General features: G+C 34.9%; 3 protein-coding genes across 3 annotated transcripts; 2 read left to right on the top strand and 1 right to left on the bottom strand.

Annotated features, from left to right (window-relative positions):
- Positions 1–5,610: 5,610 nt before the first annotated feature.
- Positions 5,611–11,571, top strand: LOC120087235 (squamosa promoter-binding-like protein 14). The gene is made up of 10 exons (XM_039044151.1): positions 5,611–6,760; positions 6,903–7,096; positions 7,190–8,013; positions 8,128–8,202; positions 8,308–8,415; positions 8,503–8,620; positions 8,835–8,970; positions 9,127–9,268; positions 9,366–9,965; positions 10,484–11,571. Exons 1-10 carry the CDS (start codon positions 6,183–6,185, stop codon positions 10,898–10,900), a joined length of 3,192 nt encoding a protein of 1,063 aa, XP_038900079.1. The 5' UTR covers positions 5,611–6,182; the 3' UTR covers positions 10,901–11,571.
- Positions 11,572–19,246: 7,675 nt separating this feature from the next.
- LOC120084889 (cytochrome f-like) lies at positions 19,247–20,570 on the top strand. The gene is given in 4 exon segments (XM_039040700.1): positions 19,247–19,269; positions 19,913–20,036; positions 20,039–20,344; positions 20,346–20,570. Coding segments are annotated over 4 exon segments (678 nt in total).
- A 1,083-nt stretch (positions 20,571–21,653) lies between these two features.
- On the bottom strand, positions 21,654–23,128 carry LOC120087209 (ATP synthase subunit beta, chloroplastic-like). The gene is given in 6 exon segments (XM_039044118.1): positions 21,654–21,961; positions 21,963–22,061; positions 22,063–22,089; positions 22,091–22,432; positions 22,434–22,672; positions 22,675–23,128. Coding segments are annotated over 6 exon segments (1,377 nt in total). The 5' UTR covers positions 23,114–23,128; the 3' UTR covers positions 21,654–21,730.
- Between the last annotated feature and the right edge of the window lie 1,017 nt (positions 23,129–24,145).

The following is a 24,145-nucleotide window of genomic DNA, read 5'->3' on the forward strand; positions in this document are numbered from 1 at the left end:
TTCTGTTTATCCTTAATCTTTTATCTAATTAAATCATAACCTCCTCAAAACAATAAGGTAAAGATTTATCGAATATTTACTTATTCAACCATCTATTTTAATACAAGTAAAACTTGTTTTTATTTTTTTCTTTCGAAAAAAAATTGTGCCTACTATGCCATATTTTGAAATTATATGTGTACTTGAAGAAATAACAAAAGTAAGACAGCCTTGGTTGGGGGACCTGGTACGGCTGGCCTGCGTAAAGATGCCAGATCTGGAGACGAGTGTCAAACCCTATGGGTTGCACGGTGTGAAGTGTGAGTACTGTTAAAGTGCTCATTTTAGAATAGTAGCTAAACCCAATTTATAATTGCTCCAAATAACACTATCCACGCGCCCGGACATCATTTTTGACTAAATTCTCCACTTTTCCAATTTCTCAAAAACAATTGCATAAATAATACAAGCATAAAATTCATTAAACTTTATACCAAGCTAGTTAATTTTTCTTCAATAAGCTATTGGCTATTGGTTTTGTATCGTTGACATAAATCCAGAATTGGTATATAATGGGGATGATGGTACAATACAAATCCTTTCTTCAGTTCTTTTCATAGGTTGTGGAAAGCATTCTTCTACGTAGATTAAGTGCTTTTCACTTTATTTCTAGTTTAATAATTTTAAGCATCAAACAATACTCTTTTTTGTTAAATAAGAATAAACACTCTCGTTAATTTATTTTTCGTGCAAGAACATTTTTTTTCTTGTATTTGGGAAGAAAAAATTAGTATTGATTATGATTACTGTCTGGGTGTGTAGGGAGATTAAGAAATGAAGAGAAATGAGAAATTGTTGGTAAAGATACATGTATTAACATCGGAAAAGAGGTGATAAATGAATGAGTTATGTAAGTGTTGAGAAGAAAAGAATAATAGAATAATTTTGATAAATATTTGAAACTGAAAAATGGGGTGGAGAGCGGAGAATAGAGAGAGAGAGAGAGAGAGGGTGAAATAGGATTGGATTGTGGTGCGCGTGAGTGTTGGGTGTGGGTGTACGTTTTAGAATGACCTGTAAACAGGACGTATATAACAGCTGGCTGGGGCTGGGAGTCTGGCACTTGGACTCCCAATCTTTTTCAGAGTAGACCCCAAATTCCAATAACCCATTACCCAATCCATCCCCTTCTATGTTTCTTTCTGTTTCTGTTTCTATTTCATTTTAAACATTACTTTCATTTTTATTCACAGGTGTAACGTGTAATTTTCTTTTATCCAAAATATCAACTTTTAAATTTCTCATATTCAATCATTTTTAATCCCTCAAACGTTCTATATCATCAAAAAAAAAAAAAAAAAAGTGTTTCAAATTCAATCAACTAATTAAATACTCACTCGGTGAGTTAAATGAATTATAAAACATATATATCATATAAAATCAATATCATTTGGAGGGAAAATATATGTACAATATAAAATCGATTTTTTTTAGAAAATGACATTATAGTTTTTTTTAAAAAAATTTATAAATTTTAGGGAGAGAAATATTTATTGGTTAAATTTGGCATTGGCAAATTATTTTTGTGTAAAACTTTGCTTTGTTGAGTTTAATGGGTTTGTGAAAGATTTTAGTTCTTTTATTATTCTTAAAATTAGTAGGCGAATGAGGCAAAATTTGAAGTTATGGTAAAATTATAACAATTATTACTATTATTGTTGTTTATTAGTTCAACGATAAATAGATTGAGAGATTCAAACCTCTAAATTTGTAGTCCGCACTTAGTTGAGCTATGTTGATATTAAGAATTGTAACTCATATTTAAGTTTAAAGTTTAATTTATGTCACGTATACCAATTCGTAATGAAAATTGATATAATTCTAATCGAATTCTATCGACAGAACAATATAATAGACCTCAGTTGTAAACGTAACTATATCACTTTTGATCGTATTTACCTAAAATTAAGAATTTTGTCAAATTTATTGTTACTGCTATAGTTATTTTTATCTCTAAGAGTCAAACTATCCACCCTCCCAAGCTACCATCTTTACTCGATAAGGGATGTGAAGACAGTAGATGTCAATCCTCCTATGACATCTATCGTCTAACTGGTACTTTAAACCGTTTCCTCGCACCCGTTTAACCTAATAGACGGTTTATAAGCATCATAACGTATCCATGCATTTCTAGTTATAGCCTTGCATAACTTATTAACAACGAACAAACCAGTTGTAACTTATATACATACTTCAAACATAGTTCACACACAACCACTTCCACATATATCCAAACTTAGGGTTTACCCTTCCCACTATATGTACAAGAGTTCCAATGCCTATACAGACATAGTATCGACCTAAGAAACGTTTGGTCTATTAGGGATCTACAGATTTGTAGCAAACTGACAGCTGTAAGCTAGACTCCAAAAAATCGATCGCTACCTGGAAAGTAAAAATATTTGAAAATAGTGAGCTAAAAATTGCCCGACGAATGACTAACATTTAAAACTTTTTTCCAAAATTAAAAATATATTGAATGGATTACAAGCTTCAAACACACAAATATACTTTCTTATTTCAAGGTTAAGAAGGCAGGGTCAACTTAAATATAAATACTAGCACTTTAAACATTTAAATTTATAGAAAACCTTGAAATATATCACATGATACCTTCTTACTTTATTTGTACTCTTTTGCCTTAGTTGAGGAAGAGTTCCTTTTTGCTTATCCATTCAACGTCGATAACCTCAGCTGATGTAGAGAAGTCTCGATACAATCAATGTCAATAGTAGATAATCTCAGTTGTTGAGTGATCTCAATATAAACAACATCGACAATAATCATACGTGCACATAGATATGCCCCAAATGCTAATTTAAATATAAACATAATGTATGCCCTAGATATCGTCATCTCCTTCAGTATCAAGGGATTGGGATACCTTCATCTCCTTGGGTATTGGGTTTCATCATCACAGTACTAAAAACATGCTCATACTAAATATATATGACATTTAAATACTTAAGCATTCCTTATAAAACTTATTATTGAAATGACATGAAAATTAATAACACATTAGGAATGCTTCGTTAAATAAAACATGCCTTACACAATGCACAACAACATAGTTTATAAATTTTCCTTTAGAAATTACTTGTGTTTATCATAGGCTTTATAAACAGTGGACCACATAACTAACATTAAGAGACAATGCATGCTTTGTTAGATACGAAAAAGCCTTACCTTTAAGGTGGACCGTGCGTCCAACATATACTTACTTTAGGTAAATCATGCGTTGAAACAACTCATGGATGGCATACTTGAAACTCAAGCATTCAACACGAGTCATTTTTTAAAATATTTAAGTAAAACACTCTTTAAACATGTGTTGAAACTATAATAAGGAAACACTTGTAAGACTTTGTCACTTGTTGTTACTTGTCAGCTCTCAAGGGGTTATAGACTTGTTCTATTTCTATTTGGCCTGTCACATAAATGAACATCCTTGGTTAACGATACTAGCTCCTTTTTAGCTTACTTACTTTATCTAACCTGGTACTTTGGACCTCATTTTGAGTCCACCCTTAATATTAACTAAAACTTGACACTACTTTAAGGACTCCATTTAACTTACCAATGCTTTTATTTCAAGACTAGATGCAATGCTAGATTTTGGCAAGCTTAAGTACACTATGCGTGTAGATGGGCACACGACACGAACTTAGGGTAGACACTCGCTCACTTGACTTGGGTGTCAGCGTTGGAGTAGGCGATAGATCTTTATCTTCACGCGATGCATGCGACACTTCCTTTGTCGCTCAACCTTGCACGTCTCACCTATGCGGAGGCATACATACACCCTAGCGCTAGCTCAACACCCACCTTCAAGCTACCCGATCAGTTGCTTGCTTCTTCAAGCGTTGCAATTGCTTGCTTGTTCATCAACATCAAATTCCCTATTTAACTTTCAAAACCTATAACTCAAAATCCATTCATCAAAACACGAAATATCCTTTTATGAACTTTTTACATAACCTCCTAAATTCCTTACCTCAAAATTTGAGCTTTAAATTCCTCCTAGAGAACTCAAATTCCACCGATCTTCACAACTTACTCGGGGTGAACTTGAAATCAAAACACTTTTCAATTTCTTTAAGTTTTCAGCATCAATCCATGGAAATTTTCTCACAGTAGCTCTAAATCACCTTCCTCGCTAGTTAAGCTTCACTTTGATTGCAGATTTCCTTATTTGGCAGGAGAGAAATGGCAAAATAGACTGCATCTTCTCAAACTCATATTTATACTTGCCCTTACATGGCTATACTGCTTAATTAAGTGATACCTAGACCATTAACATTTGTTTAAAGTTCCTAATATTACCACTTAGCCCACTAACCAGACTTAGCAAGTTAACCCTAAGGGCCTTGCATCTTACCACTCGACCACAACTTGACCACATATAGTGACCTTTGTAGTGCCTAGCCTTAAGCGCTCGGTTGCACGACCAACCACCCAAGTCCAATGATCACCTAAAGCATCTCCTTGAGCATTTGGCACAGCTGATCGCTTACATCAGTGCTAGATAACCTCTAATAAGGCCAACACATGCTTCTTGCCAAGCCACCTGTTAAGGCCCTTGCCTTAAGCTCTTCCACACATGGCTCTCCTCTTCCCTTATTCTCCAAAATTTTACCAAGTATTGGAGACCATCCAAATTCACCAGAGAACTCCTTTTCCTATACTGTGAACATTTTCCACACTTAAACTCAATCCATTCATTTCCAAAGCTTTACTACTTAAATAAATTGTCCTTCTTCTAACTTAGTTACTACCTCTAAAACTTAACTAATTAAACTAACTTGTTTAACGTGCTTTTTAAATCAATAGATAACAAGGTAGACTTCCAATCAATAGACATTTAGGAATCCAAGTTTCAGGGTTTACACAAACCATAACGGTAACAGTAATGATAACAATAAATATGTCAAAATTCATAGTTTTTTCTCCGAAATTGTAACAATAGTGCTAAGCATAATCATAATCGTAACGTTAACATGTAAGTACGAATGTGGAATACTAGTAAACATAACCAATATAAAAAAATGGATCCCACCTTTGAAATTACCTTTCATTTATTGTAACACACTTTCGGTAAATGTAAGCTTTACGAATTTATTAAAAAGTAAAGAGTAAAAAATGTTGTTGTTGTTGTTTTTTTTAAAAAATAAATTAAAAAAAAAACAAAAATTGACACACGTACAGAGTCGCACGCGCTCATTTATTCATTATGAGTCTCACTCTGAGACAAAACTGTACTTTTCTTCTTCCTGCGTTGCCATTCTCCCCTCGATCTCAAAACCTAATCTCTTTCTATTCCCGTATTTACTATAATAACACTATTAATTACCTTTATTTATTACCTCTCATTGCTCGTTTTTCTTTTGATTTTAATAATAAAATAATAATTAATGAATAAGCTAGTGAGTGGGTGTGTTTTTCTTTCACCGCTTCCTGTGGTCGTGTCAGAGTTGCACGGAGTGAAGGATAAAAAATAAAAAAAAAAAAAGAAAAAGAAAAAGAAAAAAAAAAGTGAGGACGATTGATTCCTCTTCGTTTAAGTCGTAAGTCCAGGGCGGCCAAGGAGAATTGAAAGTTGAACCCCATTGTTGTTTGAATTTACAGTTTATACCAAACGTGAAACGACTTTCTCTTGCTTTGTTTAGGGGTTTCGTACGGGTACAGCAGGGAAGGTATGAGGAAATACCACCCAGTTCCAGTTACTTATTAAAAAGTTGCCGACCGACCTGAAGATTAAGATCAAGATTAACAAGATTATTGATTGTACAGATTTCCCATCTTCCTTTCTCTGCCTTCTTCTTCTCCTTCAACTTCCTTCAACTTCGCAGTTCACAGATCTCAGATCCAAATCCGATTCTTCTCTACCTAATTTCTTCGACCTATGGCCGATCTATTTCACCCCTTTCATGTCTTCCCTCCCCTCTCTTCTTCTTTTCACTTCCGCCGTCTCCTCACGTAGATTCATTCACTTTCAGTTCTCTCTTCTTCACTTTTCTTTGCCTTTCTTTGCCTTCCCCCACTTTCTTCTTCTTATGGATTAACTTTCTTCACCCTTTCCCCCCTACATACACCCATCTTCCCTTCCCATAACTTTATCATCCTTCCCTTCTTCTTCTTCCTCCATGGACGACCTCGGTGCCCAGGTTGTTCCTCCTATTTTCATCCACCAGACCTTGTCCAGTCGCTACACTGATCTGCCTTCCATCCCCAAGAAGCGTGCTTTATCTTATCAGGTCCCCAACTTTCATCATCAGGGTCAACTCCATCCTCATACTTGGAACCCTAAGGCTTGGGATTGGGATAGCGCTAGATTCCTCACCAAACCCTCCAACCACTCCGATTCTCTTTCATCCCAGCTCAAGAGGAAAGACGATTTCGCTGCTGCTGCTGCTGCTGCTGCTACTCCCTCCACCTTCAACAACAAGACGCTCGACGACGAGGATGAGAGTCTTCGCCTTAATCTTGGTGGTGGTTTCAATTTGAATTACGTTGAGGAGCCCGTGTCCAAACCTCCCAAAAAGGTCCGCCCTGGATCTCCCGGCTCTGTCACCTACCCTATGTGCCAGGTCGATAATTGTAAGGAAGATCTGTCCAATGCCAAAGACTATCACCGCAGACACAAAGTTTGCGAGGTCCATAGCAAATCTTCCAAAGCCCTAGTTGCTAAACAGATGCAGAGGTTCTGCCAGCAGTGCAGCAGGTCACTTTTCCTTCCTACAATTTCTTACTTGTTCCTTCTTATGCCTTCTTGTTTTGATGCGCCTGAAATTCGAATTCCAATCTGCCCCTCCCCCCCTCTAAACAACTGTTTTAACTGTTATTGCTATTAACCTTCTCCTCAGATTTCATCCTCTTTCGGAATTTGATGATGGGAAGAGGAGCTGTAGGAGGAGACTTGCGGGGCACAACTGGCGTAGAAGAAAGACACAGCCCGAGGATGTAACCTCAAGGCTGACCCGGCCAGGAAGTAGAGGACCCCCAAGCACTGGGAATTTGGACATCGTCAGTCTATTGACTGTTCTAGCTAGGGCTCAAGGTCTACCAATTGCCGGATCCAGTGTCTTATTGTTATTTGTTTCTTCCTTACCCCTTCTGACGTTTGTTTAAATGCATTGATTTCAAACATCAGGGAAAAACGAAGACCAGAGTGTGAAGAGCTTGCTATCAGCAAATAGTGACCAGCTCATTCAGATCCTCAGTAAGATCAATTCACTTCCTTTACCAGCTGACCTTGCAACGAAGTTGCCCAATTTAGAGAATTTTAGGGGGAAGGCTCCTCCGCAAAGTTCTTTGCAGCACCAAAACAAATTAAATGGAAATCCATCTTCTCCTTCGACCATGGACTTGCTTACTGTACTTTCAGCTACTTTAGCCGCATCAGCTCCAGATGCTCTCGCAATGCTGTCGCAGAAGAGCAGTGTCAGCAGTGATAGTGAAAAAACAAGGTCGTCGTGCCCATCTGGTTCTGATCTCCAGAATAGGCCTCTGGAACTTCCTTCAGTTGGAGGAGAAAGAAGCAGTACCAGTTACCAGTCTCCCATGGAAGATTCAGAAGGACAGGTTCAAGGAACTCGAGTTGGTTTGCCACTTCAGCTGTTTAACTCTTCGCCTGAACATGATGCCCCACCAAACTTGGCGGCTTCTAGAAAGTACTTCTCTTCTGATAGCAGTAATCCTATTGAAGAGAGATCTCCGTCATCTTCACCTCCTCTCCTGCAAAAGTTGTTCCCTGTGCGGAGCACAGAAGAAACTACCAGTAATGGGAAAATACCAATCAGAAAAGAAATTAGTGGTGTTGAGGTTCGAAAGCCTCCTAGTAGCAATATTCCGTTTGAACTCTTCAGAGAGTTAGATGGGGCCAGACCAAATTCCTTTCGAACTGTTCCGTATCAAGCTGAATACACTTCTTCGGGGTCTGATCATTCACCTTCTAGTTTAAATTCTGATGCTCAGGTATCCTGCTGAATACTATCTTCTTTGTATGTATGGGCGTGTGTCTTTTGTGTGTGTGTGTGTGTTTTTATATCATTATTCTTCTTTATTGCGATTTGAAACAATGTTATTCAGGATCGCACTGGAAGGATAAGTTTTAAACTCTTTGATAAGGATCCTAGTCAGTTTCCAGGGACATTGCGGACACAAGTAAGATTCTAATTTCTTCGTTGCTTCTAGTTTTCTTTTATAAAAAATGCTGCAACTGCATATGTTAGGAGAAAAATTCTTATAGTTGTGCTTCGAATGTTCTAGATATACAATTGGCTGTCTAATTGTCCGTCTGAAATGGAAAGCTACATACGGCCTGGTTGCGTGGTTCTGTCGGTTTATATGTCTATGTCATCCATTGCATGGGAACAGGTGCGTAAAGAGCTTTTAATCCTGGACTGACATTGTACTGCCGAATGTTTTTTTAGCTCTAACTAGTCTCACCCATTCCTTGCCCAGCTCGAAGAAAATTTGGATCTGCATGTTAAATCTTTGATTCATAACGAAGAACTTGATTTTTGGAGAAGTGGAAGATTTTTAGTTCACGCCGGGAGGCAACTAGCGTCACACAAGGATGGTGAGAACTTACCAGGGTAGTGGTCTTTGTCTTGTTGAATTTGAGCATTCTCTTGCTGTTGGTTATGTATTAATAATCAGCATCACATTTTTATCTCGATTTTGTTCATGAAATGTGGATAGTCTTATAGTGTAGTCCTTGAAAGTTGAAACCATAGGTTATGGGTTATTGTTGTTCTCGTATTAAGTTCTGTTTTCCCTGATTGGGTTTTCAGGGAAGATTCGTCTGAACAAATCCTCAAAAGCTTGGAGTAATCCAGAGTTAATCTTGGTGTCCCCTTTGGCAGTTGTGGGTGGACACAAGACCTCCTTTTTATTAAGGGGAAGGAATTTGAAAAATCCTGGCACCAGGTAAGTCCAATGTTTTAATTGGATGAATTTTGTTTTGTTTTGTTTTGTTTTTTTTTTTTGTTTTTCCGTTTTTATAGTTTTTGTTTCTTTCCTTTTCTCTGTTATGTTTTCTTTATTTCTTCTCATTTCTATAACTGACGTTTCACAACCCTGTAGGATTCATTGCACATCTATGGGAGGCTATGTATCTGAAGAAGTAATGGGATTAAGCAGGCAGGGAATATACGACGAGATACATTCTGGAAGTTTCAAAGTTGGGGATGTATCAACTACTACTCTTGGTCGTTGTTTCATTGAGGTAGATGTTTGGCCTGAACTTGCACATGATTTCTGCCCTACTATCATTTTTTTTACAAGATCCTAGTTTTGATGAACCGTCTAAACAATGCTGACAGGTGGAAAATGGTTTTCGAGGAAATAGTTTCCCTGTTATCATAGCTGATGCTACCATCTGTAGGGAATTGAGGCATCTTGAGTCCGATTTTGATGAGTTTAAAGTACCTGATATCTGTTCAGAAAGTAATTCATATGATCCTTCGCAGCCAAGGCTAAGGGATGAAATTTTGCAGTTCTTGAATGAACTTGGATGGTTATTCCAAAGGGAAAGGTCCTCTTACGAGCTAGATAATCCAGATTTTTTAATAAGGCGGTTCAGATTTTTACTCACGTTCTCAGCAGAGAGGGACTTCTGTGCGTTGGTGAAAACACTTCTTGACATTTTAGCTAAAAAATGCTTGATCACAGATGGACTGTCAATGAAATCGTTGGAGATGATATCTGAGATTCAGCTCTTAAACCGGTCAGTGAAAAGGAGGTGCAGGCGGATGGTTGACTTACTTGTTCATTATCACGTATCTGGTTTTGGTGATGCAGAGAAAAAGTACCTCTTTCCACCGAATTTTATTGGTCCTGGTGGTATTACGCCTCTGCATTTGGCAGCGTCGATGACAGATGCAGATGATTTGGTTGATGCACTAACAAATGACCCGCTAGAGGTAACATCTAGCTTCTTCTTCTTCTTCTTCTTCTTCTTTTTATATTTATTATTTATATATTTTTTTCCATTAATACCTTGTAAAAATACGTATCCTGATTTCCTTTTGAGAACTAGATGCTCATTTTGCGTTACTGTATACTTTGACATTGTCCCATAATAATCTGATAGTTGACCTCCGTGGAGATCAAGGATTATATGGTGTACTTCTTTGTGTTCAAAATTACATAATCCGTTCCTAGGCGTACTTCCCAAAAAGGAGCCAAGTGTGGCTTGGGTTTCCCCCCCTCTCTTCTCTCCTTCTGAAGAAATAGAGAATATCTTTAAAAATTTTTCATTTTTCTTAAAAATATCTTACTGAAGTAGCTTTTAACAACTTTCATTATCTATCATTATAATTGTTCGTTTACCTTTTCCTTTTTCTTTCAAGTCAGAAGGTTATTGGACCGAGTAGCACAGGAAAAGTGAATTCCTACATTGTTGTGAATGTTTTGTTCATTTGTTCTTTTGAAATTGCAGATTGGGTTGGGGTGCTGGAGTTCCCAACTTGATGAAAACGGGCAGTCACCACGGGCTTATGCTTTAATGAGGGGTAATCATTCTTGTAACGAGCTGGTGGAGCGAAAACTTAGTGATAGAAAGAATGGTCAAGTTTCAGTAAGAATTGGGAATGAGATAGAGCAAGTAGAGGTGTCTAGTGGTGAGCGGGGCAGGGTGCAAGGTAGGTCCTGCCCCAGGTGTGCTGTTGTTGCAGCGAAGTGCAGCAGGAGGGTTCCTGGGAGTGGGACACACAGGTTACTTCATCGGCCCTACATTCATTCAATGCTTGCTATAGCTGCTGTGTGCGTTTGCGTGTGCCTATTTTTGCGAGGTTCCCCGGACATTGGTTTAGTTGCACCCTTCAAATGGGAGAACTTGGACTATGGGACAATTTAGTTCGAATGGACTTGGAGATGGAGTGAGGTGCTGAATAGAAAACATGAGGAATCAAACCGGAAGGCCAAAGAAGGGACAGGGGTTGGTAAGATGAGAATCTCTTGCCGTGAATAATGAAAAGATGAGAAGGCTAGGGAGGAAATACAAGATTGTTGAGGTTTAGCTAATGAAGAAGATGTCAACTAATGGTCGCTCTGACGTTATGAAGTTGTGAAGTAGAGACAGAGATGGATTAGTTGGAAGGGGATTGTATTGTATTGTTTTGCATCTGTGGACAAGACTGAGGTTTGGGGTTTTGAAATGTAGCGTAGCCTGCCCGCAACAGGGCTGCCTCGGGACGAGCAGGTCGACAATGATGAATGATTTTGAAGAAGAAAGGATGGAACAGAAGGTTTGATTTTACTTGGTGAAGCATGTTTTGCTTTGCCTTTCCCTGACCCCCACCCCGTCTTCCTTCCCCCGTTTTTTTCCTTTCTTTTTTTATTTTTTATTTAATTGTCATTTCTTAGTAGCACGCCATACAGTAAGCAGTAAGTATGAATATAATCTAATATATAAATATTACAGTTGTCTCAAACAACACAATGTAAAGTTGATCCAATCACATTTATACTTTTACAAGACTTTTTGTCAAGGAAAGAGGCCCAGTGCAAGAACTGTTCTGTACCCAACGCTTTCCATTCCTATTTCCTACAATACTTCAACACGTTTTGTTATATTATCATTCGTTAATTTATTTTTTTTTTATTTACATCTTTTAACTGTGTTCATGCATATTCTATTCTTGTGGTAATCTTCCTGCGTTTTTAGAACTTGAATTATAACTTTTCATGGGTAGAAGTGTTTAAACGCTTATCCTTGAAGTATGTTGATTTTATCATATTATTTTTTTAATTTTATATGGTGAGTTAGGGAGTATAGATATTCTAATTGTGCAAAGAATCCTTATCTATTCCAATCCATAATCCATTTTATTGAAGTCCATGTTTGATTTTAAAAATATCAAAATCGTTATTTTTTTAAAAAAAAAATCTGTTGAAAACACACTTATTCAAAATTAGTTTATTTTTAAATTTTTTATACTTTTAAATGTAATTTTTACATCATCAAACTTAGTTTTGAATGATTAAATATATTTTACAGTAATTTTAAAATAATACAAATGATTTTAACCATTTTAAAAGCATAAAGTCCACATAAATCCAACAATTCAAAACAAAATAAATTAAAAATGATAGACATAAAAAGTTAAAAGAAAAAACTTGAAACGTAATAAATCTTTATTCTTCTCTTCGTTCTCACTATCTAAATAATGATTTACACCCTCTATTCTTTAATCTTCATCTTCTACTTTTTTCCAAGCATCTGCTCTAATCGTTTAACCATCACTCAACGTTATTGAACTTCTTTTTCAAGTTTTCACTATCTTCTTGAATTTATTTTAATCTAACTTAAGGTGAGTATTATAACAATTAATTGGGTATCGTCGTATCCGTATATTAGTTTTCTAGAAATTGTTGTATCGTCATATTGTACTGTATTCGTATCCATATCTGTATCTGTGTCTGTGCTTCTTAATATGTGAGTGTCTGAACCAGTTTAGATGCACTTGATTAATCTCATGAGAAAACTCGTACATATAATATTGAGAAAATTGGTAGGATTTTAGATAATGGATAGATGACCATCATGGATTAACCCATGACCTTTTAGCCAAGTATATTGTCAATTCTTAGTTTGTTCATCAAGTTTTATTATAAACAATTATCATTGGCTGTCATGTAATTTTAATAACTTTATGATTTTATCATTCCTTACTAATTTATTCTTTTTGTTTTTTCAAATTATTTCATATTGTTACTTTTATAATTGTGATTGAGCTGATACAAGTTGGTCAGTATCAAATAATGCTGGTTAGTCAATGTCATAAATAAAAGAGGATGGCCAATATTCAAATTGGTCTCATTAAATTATGATGCCTAGATGAATGAATAAATATGAAGAACATAGTTTAACTAATTAAAATATACATGTTAAAGTTTTAATTTTTTTTTCCAAAATGTAAATGAATAAGTAGAAACTTTAATTCTATGTACTTGTTTTAAAAAAAATTAATTCATTTACTATTACTTTCATTTAAATTTGTTTTTTAGTAAAAGAGAATTTAAAATAATTAGAAATTAGTAGAATAAAATAAAATAACTAAAATTATGAAAATTTAGTTGAATTTTGAAGTGGATTTCTCATCAATACGTGTAATTTTAAGATCCACCAAATACCAGACAAAGTAGCAAGTAGGGTGTGGTCTTATATGGACACCAAACATGAATAACTACAAGACACATGGATAATATGAAAATTGACACATGACTTTTAGGATACTAAGTAATGGACATCTTTTTATTTTTATAATATTTAAAATACTCTCTTTTAGATGCCCATATATATATATATTAAATATGCCTTGTTAAAACTTTACTAGAAAAAACCCAATGAGAAAAAAACCTAGGCAAAAAAAAGAGTACATATTTCATATAAATATCCAATTAAATATCTTAGTGCAATTGCATCTACCACGGGAGAATATGTCTCTCCATAACCAATATCAGGTTTTTGTGAAAAACGTTGCGCAACTAGTCTTGCTTTGTATCTTGTGATCTCATTATTTTCATTTCTTTTTCTCACAAATAGCCATTTGTATCCCACAGGTTTGACACCTTCTGGTGTTTGGACTACTGGTCCAAAAACCTGCCGTTTTGAAAATGAGTTTAATTTTGCCTCGATTGCTTATTTCCACTGAAGCTAATCTTTTCTATGTCGACATTCTTCAATAGATTTTGGTTCAGGATCCTCATTTTCAAATATAATATCAAGAGCAATATTATATGCAAAATATTGTCAATAACTACATTATTTTGATTCCATCTTTGTCTTGTCATGATATAGTTTATTAAAATCTCGTTATTATTTTTAGGTATTTCACCTTCCTCACTAGTCATGTTGAGGATTTCTTCATGAATATTTACATCTTCAACCAAGTTTTTTTAACTATTAATTATTTTTTGTTTTTGAGGATATTTATCTTTGGAGCCCACTGGTCTACTACGCTTCTGGCATGTTCCAAACTCATTAGTGACAACTTATTGTGTTGGGATATCAATTTTTGATGGAATATTTGCTGTTGGTATATGTGACTTAATTACTTTCTTTGCATCTATAGATACATATGATAATTGATTTGCTATATTTTGCAATTGAATTATTTTCTAAACTTCAAGTTCATATTGATCTATACGGGGATCTAAATGAGATAGTAACGATGCGTTTCATGTAATTTCTTTTTTCAATTTCTTAATTCCTCCCCCTAGTGTTGAAAAATTTGTCACGTTAAAATGACAATCAGCAAATTGTGCATTAAATACATCACTCGTTTGGGGTTCAAGATATTTAATAATTTATGGGGAATCATATCCAACATATATTCCTAACCTCCTTTGAGGACCCATCTTAGTGCGTTGTGGTGAAGCAATTGAACATATAATGCATATCAAAAAATTCTCAAATGGGAAATATTTGGCTCATGACCATAAGTTAATTGTAATGACGAGTACTTATGATAAGCTACTGACTTAAGACGTACAAGTGATGCTGCATGCAAAATAGCATGTCCCCATATAGATGAAGGAGCTTAGCTCTCATAAATAATAGTCTTGCAATTAATTGCAAACGTTTTATAAATGATTCTACTAAACCATTTTGTGTATGAACATGAGCTATAGGATGTTGAAAACTTATCCCAATTGACATACAATAATTATCAAAAGCTTGGGATGTAGATTCACCATCATTATCAAGACAAATGGTCTTAATTGTATAGTCAAGAAATTATGCTCTTAACTTAATTATTTGACCAAGTAATCTTGCAAATGCAAGATTTCGACTTGATAATAAGCACATGCGTGACCATCTGCTGGATGTGTCTATTAATACCATAAAATATCTAAATGGTCCAATTGGTGGGTTAATAGGTCCACATGTATCCAAAAATTCGTTCTAAAAATGTAAGTGATTTAGTTCCTACTTTAGCTGGTGATGGTCTAATTATTAATTTGCCTTGAGAGCAAGCATCACATGATAATTCATTAGATTGAAGAATATTTTGGCTCTTCAATGGGCATCCACTTGAATTCTCAATAATTCCTCTCATCATTATAGACCCTGGATGACCCAATCTATCATGTCAAATAGCAAATATATATGGATTCATGAACTTCAGGTTCATTATTACATGTATTTCAATTACTCGTATATGAGTATAGTACAATCCAGAAGTTACGTTTTTCATTTGAGACAGTGGAGATAATATATAGATTTTCCACATTATTCTTATTGTCAGTCTCAATATGATAACCATTGCAACATATATCTTTAAAACTTAGAAAATTTCTCTTAAATTGATTAAAGAACAATGCATTGTCAATTGTAAATTTTGTTCCTCTAAGCAAAATAATATTTACTTTTCTAAACCCTTCAATTAGGTTTGTAGAACCTGATATTGTTTTGACTTTTGTTTCCAATATTGTCAGTTTGAAAAAATATTTTCTACTTGTAAGTATTGTATGTGTAGTTGCATTGTTTGCTAGACATAGATCTTCTTTGATCATTTTTGAATCACCCAAGATATGAAAATGACCCATGTTTCTTCATTAAAAAAAAATTAAAATAAGAGAGAAACAACACTTAAAATATACAAAATTACTAAAAAAAAAACACGAAGATAGATAAAAAGAAAACAACATTAAGTTTAGATGTTCAAAGTCAAAAGAAACACTTGAAGTTCCATCAACTATGTCAATCTTTCTTTCGGGAAATTCAAAGAAATCTATCACATCCATATTTGTCATATGAGATGGGTCAAATATGTCATTATCCTAGTATGCAAAATTTTCTTTCACATTATTCTCCTTTTGCTTTAGGGAGGCTTGATAGAGGTCAACTAAGTATTTGGACATATGACAGGTATGTGACTAATGCCTAGTCCTTCCGCATCAAAAGCATTTATTTTCAACACTATTTAACTCTTATCTTGTGGAGCTTTTCCTTTGTGATAATAAATTTGTGTGGTTTTTTCAACTACTCTACTTCAATTGTAAATATTCCCCCTAAACATGCATCGCATGATGCTTCAAACACTCACGATACCTAACTCCATAAACCACACTCGTTTCCTTGGATCTACTGTTTGAGGAAAAATTACCTCCACCTCCATCTCTGGATTGTTTAAAAGACCTATTTTAAAATCCAAAATGGAAAATGACCAAGTATTTTTAAAAAATGTCAAATACTTTACTAATGTCATGACCACGTGAAGTTACATTATTGTTCTTCTTTTTTATTTTCCCTCTTCTTCTCTGGTGTGAGAAATCTTCCTCTGCATGTCGTCTTCTTCTTCTCAAGCTTCTTCTCTTCTGTACATCTTCTTCTTCTCCGGCACGACCAGTCCATGCGAGCAGCTCTGACGTGACCAACTCTGATGAGCAAGAGACGAGAGAGAGGAGTTATTTTGTGAGTGATGAAATGAAGAGAAAGCAAGACGAGCTAAGAACAAGAGACATAGTGATTTGTGAGTGAAAAAAGAAGAGAGAGCAAGACGAGCGAGAGCAAGACTACTTTTCTGCGTGTGTGCGAGTATATTTTGGTACTTTCACTCGAATTTGACGTCAGCAAAGGGTCATTCGACATTTTTTTTTCAATAACTAGACCATTTCACAATTTTCGTTTAATTTTTGGGTCACCCATCTGACGTACCCTTCCATCTCCTTCACTGTTGCCGCCCTGCCAACATTCTCACCACTAGTCGCAACCTGGTTGGAAAGGATGCAGATCTTGGAAATCAGGAGGAAAAAGAAGTCGGATTGAAGGTAATCATAAATTATAATGTAAGACACAACCTGCTTTCAAGTACTTTATTTTTTACGATTAATTAGATTAGCAATAAGTATAAGATAGTAATTCGATAACAGTCGAATAATAATCATACAAAAATCATATAATAATTAGAAAACAATCACAAAATACTTATTATTAATATTATTTGATTTCAATACTTCTCTATCATCCCCCAGTCTAATAAATTATTTCAATTTTGGCATGAAACTCGTGCCTAATGTTTCATGGAGTGTCCTGTCAAAGTATATCAATGTCAATAGAAGGTAATAAGAAACTATTTAGAAATTGAAAAAGAGTGGAAGATAATTAGATGACAATCAGATACTATTTAGTAAACAAATATAAGGTAATCAAATGACAATTATATTATAATCAGAAACTACCTAGTAATTGACAAAAAAAAAAAAAAAAAAGTATCAGATGGCAATCGAAACTGCACAATATTTGACAAAAAATGAAAGGTAATTAGAGGATAATCATAAAAAACTACTTAATAGTTGACAAAAATGGAAGGTAATTAGATGTCAATAAGATGGCTATTGATTAGATAACGCAACATTGGTTTCTACCAAAAATCATAAACGCAATTACAACTGCTTAGTATTAAATAGAAATCACATAAAGAAATTAGAGGATAATCACAAACTAGTTACTTGTATCAAATAACAATCAGATAACAATCACAAAATACATAATACCAAATAACAATAAAATGATAATCAGTCAATCAAATATAATCACGTATTTTTTATTGCGAGAGACAATTTGGTCATCCAACCATTTCAATTAGGCTGGACTTGTTAATTTTGTCCTTTTAAAAACTATAAATTGTTGAGCTATTAACTTAATTTTCATTTTATGTTTTGGCATTAGTGCAAACTATGCTACATAATGTTATATTTCTATCATTAGTTGTTTGTTACATATGATTTTTATAGATGTACAATTGATCCAACAAACTATAGTGCTCTATCAGAATGTGTATAGTTCAAGTGATATCAAATATGTACTATCAACTTTGATATTAGAAGTTTGATATCCGCACATAATAAATAAATAAATAAATAAATAAATATATATTATATAAACACATCTGGTGCTCTAAGAATTATAATCTTTTGTTTTGAAAAAAATCTGGAGTTTAATTTTTTTTTTTCTTTTTCCAGCGACCTCGGGTTCTTTTTAATTTTTTTCTCCTCTTTAAAGTTATTTTCCTTTTTTTTTCCCCTTTAATTTTCTTACACAAAATTTATATCTCTCAATTTGATCTTCTATTTTCGAATTTTCATTTACGATATTAAGGACTCGTTTGATTACATTCATATTTCCTGTTTTCCATTTTTCAAGAAACGAACTTGTTTGATAACTGTTCCTATTTCTGATTTCTAAAATTTGAAGAATGTTCCCAAAAAATGAGCAAATTTGCCGGTACGATTTTAGTCATATACTAAACCGTTTCTTTTATGATAAAATGCATCCTTGGCCTATTTTTGCATGTCTACAATTTTCTTTATTGGTTGTATGTTCAAGTCTTAAGATGGACACTTTTATTTTATTTTGTTTTCTTTTTTATTTATTTTCATCTTTCATATTATATTTATTAATTTTATATTTACAAAAAAAAACTGCTATATTTATATTCTATTTCAATTTTGAATCAATTCTTCAATATTTAGATTTATATATTATTTTAATTTTCTATAAGCATGTTTATATATATATATATATATATTTTAATTTCAAATTTCAACTCTCAAGTTGTAACATCTTAAGTTTTATATAAACTAAAATTAATTATTTTTGAAATTTTTTGGAATTTATTTCCTTAATGTTAGGAATATTTGGAACTGAATTTGAAGATAATTGAAGGGTTAATAGATATATTTAGTTTAGTTCGTTCGAGATAATTAATTTGAGGAAAATATTGATTTAAATTTTATCCCTGAAAGTTTGGATCCAAAATTTAATTTACGTTAAAGATTTTGAAAGATTTGGAATTTGGGATTTGAGATAGTCGAGATTAAAGAAGGAAAAGAGAAAAAAAAATTTAAGTTTTATATTATATATATTTATACGCACACATAAGGTTACAAAAATGGTGAAATCAAAATTCTCTTCTTCTTTCTGGCAGGCATCGTCCCCCTCCATAATCTCTCTCTATCCTTCTCGCCAGTCAACCTCACGCCATCGCCCCACGTTCTACACTTGCCCACCTATCAACGAATGCTCCTCCACCTCCGGTGTCGTCGTTCATTGTCGGTCGTTGTGCCAATAAGTTTCATCGCTAGTTTCTCTCTTATGATTTTGTCTCGCTCTCTCTAGCTCGCATCCTCACCATTGTTGCAGCTGTTGCAAGTAGCTCCGTCGTGCAGTAGCTCAGACCGTCATCACTTCACCATGGGTTCCTATTGTGTTGTGAGGTTCGGTTACAATAACACCAGTGATTTTTCCTCTTATGTTGCGTTGATTTTGTTCAATACTCACTGTTTGTTTGGCTACGAAATTTATTTCCCACTCCGTGTTGTTAGATTCACGGGTGGAAGAGTTAAAGTGTGAAGTTGTCGTTTGAAGAGGTATACGACGGGTTGGTAAACAACAATAGTCAAAAGGTAGATGGCAACGCCAACAAGTAGACGATATTGTCAAGCGGTAAACAATAGCATTTAAAAGGAGGTACACGATAGCGTCAAGTGATAGATGATAGCGTTTAGAGGAGGTAAACGATAACGTCTGAAGGAGGTAGACGATAGCGTCAGGAGATAGACGATGTCATCTAGACGATAACGTCAAGAGGTAGATGATAGCGTCAAACGATAGACGATGTCGTGTAGACGATAACGTCGAGAGGTAGACAATAGTATTTAAACAAAAGTAAACGACAGTTTTAGCTAAAAAAAAATAATTTTATTTATCTTACAGATTGGGGTAATTCTAGAAGTTTTTTGATTGAATTATGATACAAAGAGCAAAAAGAATCGAATAATTATTCTATGATTCATAAATTTTGACTAGATCTATGTATGGGATAAACAGTTGTTGGTGAAAAATTGAAAATGGTAAAAGTCGAATTGAAGTAGTTGTTCGAATTCCTTATGATATGCAACTGAAACAAGTTCTTGCGAATGGTAAAATGGGCGGTTTGAATGTGGGGGTTGTTCTTATTTTACCCGAAGGGTTTGAATTAGCCCCCCCTCCCCTCCTCCCCATCGTATTTCTCCCGAGATAAAAGAAAAGATGGGCATCTGTCTTTTCAGAGCTATCGTCCCACTAAAAAAAAATATTCTTGTGATAGGGCCTGTTCCTGGTCAGAAATATAGTGAAATCACCTTTCCTATTCTTTCCCCGGACCCTGCGACTAAGAAAGATGTTCACTTCTTAAAATATCCCATATACATAGGCGGGAACAGGGGAAGGGGTCAGATTTATCCCGACAGGCGTAAGAGTAATAAAAAAAATGTTTATAATGCTACAGCAGTAGGTATAGTAAGCAAAATAAATACGAAAAGAAAAAGGAGGATATGAAATAACCATAGTTGATGCAGCGAATGGGCGTCAAGTGGTTGATATTATCCCTCCAGGACCAGAACTTCTTGTTTCAAGAGGCGAATCTATCAAACTTGATCAACCATTAACGAGTAATCCTAATGTGGGAGGATTTGGTCAGGGAGATGCGGAAATAGTCCTTCAAGATCCACTACGTGTCCTTCTGCTTAAAGAATAAAATATGAAACTTCATACACCTTAAAGTTGTTCATAAGATAGGACGAAAGATAATTTTTTTTGAGGTCCTGATACTCATTATGCCTAGCATTGAATAGACTGGGTATTCACTTATCAATATCTCAAATCAATGATGGATTGTTTTTAGTGCCTAAATGGGGCACTCGATTCGGACCGAACTTTTTGTCAGGCTACTGTTCCTTTGTTTTGTTCCCTAAAAGTAATAGAGTAAGACATCGATTTCTCAATAAGATCAACTTTTTTTATTACATGATGTACTTCTCTGAAAAACATTGGCGCGCGTGTAAACGAGGTGCTCTACCAACTGAGCTATAGCCCTTGTGCTTTGTGATACATATCTTATCATGTAGATAATTTCTTGTCAAGATGAATATTCTATGATCTATTTTGTTGATTTGTTTCATTTGGTATTGCTTATCAATAATATTCGATTTATAATCTATCGATGTGATGTGATAGGGCCCATTTGTTTTTCTTTGTGATGATAAATGACCTACTTAACTCAGTGGTTAGAGTATCGCTTTCATACGGCGGGTCATTGGTTCAAATCCAATAGTAGGTAGAACTTATTAGATATCACAGAAGCAATGGTATCTAATAAGTTTTTCTACTCAACTTTGTTCTAGTGATTTTCTATCTTTTCCATCCCACTCTATATTTATCTATATTATTTCATTTTTGAATTATAATTATTTTTTCCATGAAAATTTCATTTCATTGATTATTTAGACGCATTAACTAGGTACGCCATTGATAGCCTCTACTCGTGTCCTAGCTCGTCTGAGAGCTAAATTTGCCTCGATTGTTTGTCTCTTGCCCTAAGCTTCCCTCAAGTTAGCTTCCGCTATTTCAAGAGTTTGCTGAGCTTCTTGTGGATCAATGTCACTAGCCTTCTCCGCATCATTTACTAAAATAGTGACCTCATTATTGCCTATTCTAGCAAAACCACCCATCAGAGCCATGTTAACCATCCGTCATTAGGAGTAAGGCGTATTTTCAAAATACCTATATCTACAGCTGTGGCAATAGGTGTGTGATCTGGTAAATACACCAATTTGGCCACTATTCGTAACTAAAATGATTTCTTTCACTTCTGAATCCCAATAATTCGATTCGGAGTCAGGACACTAAGATTTAAGGTCATTTCTTCAATTTGCTCTCCATTTCTAAGTTCGTAGCCTTCGCAGTAGCTTCATCGATGTTACCTACCAAATAAAAGGCTTGTTCGGGAAGACCATCTAATTCTCCAGAAAGGATTAATTTAAACTCTATAATTGTTCCTGCTAGGCCAACGTATTTCCCAGGGGAACCAGTAAATACTTCTGCTACGAAAAAAGATTGTGATAAGAAATGCTCAATTTTGCGTGCTCGTTGCTACGGTTAAGCGATCCTCTTCGGATAATTCGTCCAACCCAAGGATAGCTATAATGTCCTGCAGTTCTTTGTAACGTTGTAAGGTTTGTTTAACTCTTTTGCGCAGTTTCATAATGTTCTTCACCAAACGATTCGAGGTTGTAGCATAGTTGAGGTTGAATCTAAAGGATCTACTGCTGGATAGATACCTTTGGCAGATAATCCTTTTGATAGTACGGTAGTAGCATCCAAATGTGCAAATGTGGTGGCAGGAGCAGGATCGGTCAAATCGTCTGCAAGTACATAAACAGCTTGAATAGAAGTTATGGACCCTTCCTTGGTAGAAGTAATTCTTTCTTGTAAGGAACCCATTTCGGTACTAAGAGTCGATTGATAACCTACAGCCGAAGGCATTCTACCCAGTAACGCGGATACTTCGGATCCCGCTTGAAACAAACGGAAGATGTTGTCGATAAATAGAAGCATGTCTTTGTTCATTAACATCTCGAAAATATTCCGCCATAGTTAGGGCAGTTAAACCAACTCTCATACGAGCTCCCGGCGGTTCATTCATCTGACCGTAGACTAGAGCCACTTTTGATTCTGCAATATTTTCTTCATTAATTACTCCAGATTCTTTCATTTCCATATAAAGATCATTTCCTTCACGAGTACGTTCACCTACTCCTCCAAATACGGATACACCTCCATGAGCTTTGGCAATGTTGTGATCAATTCCATAATGAGTACTGTTTTACCCACTCCAGCCCCTCCGAATAGTCCTATTTTTCCTCCACGTCGATAAGGGGCTAAAAGATCCACTACTTTAATTCCTGTTTCAAAAATAGATAATTTTGTATCTAACTGTATAAAAGCAGGGGTGGATCTATGAATAGGAGATGTTGTGCGAGTATCTACAGGACCCAAATTATCAATAGGCTCTCCAAGCACATTGAAAATTCGGCCGAGAGTCGCTCCGCCGACTGGAACACTTAGAGGAGCTCTCGTGTCAATCACTTCCATTCCTCTCATTAGACCATCTGTAGCACTCATAGCTACAGCTCTAACTCGATTATTTCCTAATAATTGTTGTACTTCACAAGTCACATTAATTTCTTGACCGACAGTATCTTGACCTTTAACTATCAAAGCGTTGTAAATATTAGCCATTTTGCCCGGGGAAAAGCTACATCTAGTACCGGACCAATGATTTGAGCGATACATCCCAAGTTGTTTTTTTCAAGCATGGAAACTTCAGGACCAGAAGTGGTAGGATTATTCTCATAATAAAATGAAATATGTTGAAATTTTTTTTGTTTCAAAAATTATTGAAATCCAAAATAAATGTTCGATGGAAAAGAAGTTGATCGGTTAATTCAATAAAAAAGAAAATGGGAGTTCGCACTCGATTTCGTTGGTACCGTCCAATGGAATCAAATCCATTGTTGACTTATGCCATTTGAATGAGTCAAATTGCAAGTTCAACCAACCCATTTTCAAAATATCAAGTGGATGGATAAAAATTTTTCGAAAGTCTTTCATTTGCCTATCATTATATACATTACCATCCATATTATCTATGGAATTCGAACCTGAACTCTATTTATGAGTCATTTTTTCATTTCATTGGTCCTTATTTCTTATTTCAGCATATCGATTTAGGTGTAATCTATTAGTTTTTTCTTTTTTCTACCTATACCCTTTCTTTTTTTTTCATAGGAATTCCACATATTTTCACATCTAGGATTTACATATACAACATATATCACTATCAAGAGTGAATTTTTTTTTATTTCAATATTTTGAGGAAAAAGATTGAATTACAAATTTGAAAAAAAAAAAAAAAAAAAGGAATGGGTTGCGCCATACATATGAAAGAGTATACAATAATGTTGTATTTGGTGAATCAAATACCATGGTCTAATAACGAACCATTCTGATTAGTTGATAATTTTGTGAAAGGATTCCTATAAAAGGTTTCATTAACTCCTAATTCATGTCGAGTAGACCTTGTTGTTGCGAGAATTCTTAATTCATGAGTTGTAGGGAGGGACTTATGTCACCACAAACAGAGACTAAAGCAAGTGTTGGATTCAAAGTTGGTGTTAAAGATTATAAATTGACTTATTATACTCCTGAATATGAAACCAAAGATACTGATATCTTGGCAACATTCCGAGTAACTCCTAAACGAGAGTTCCC

Source organism: Benincasa hispida, chromosome 9 (genome assembly GCF_009727055.1).
Source record: "Benincasa hispida cultivar B227 chromosome 9, ASM972705v1, whole genome shotgun sequence".
NCBI classification, from domain to species: domain Eukaryota; kingdom Viridiplantae; phylum Streptophyta; class Magnoliopsida; order Cucurbitales; family Cucurbitaceae; genus Benincasa; species Benincasa hispida.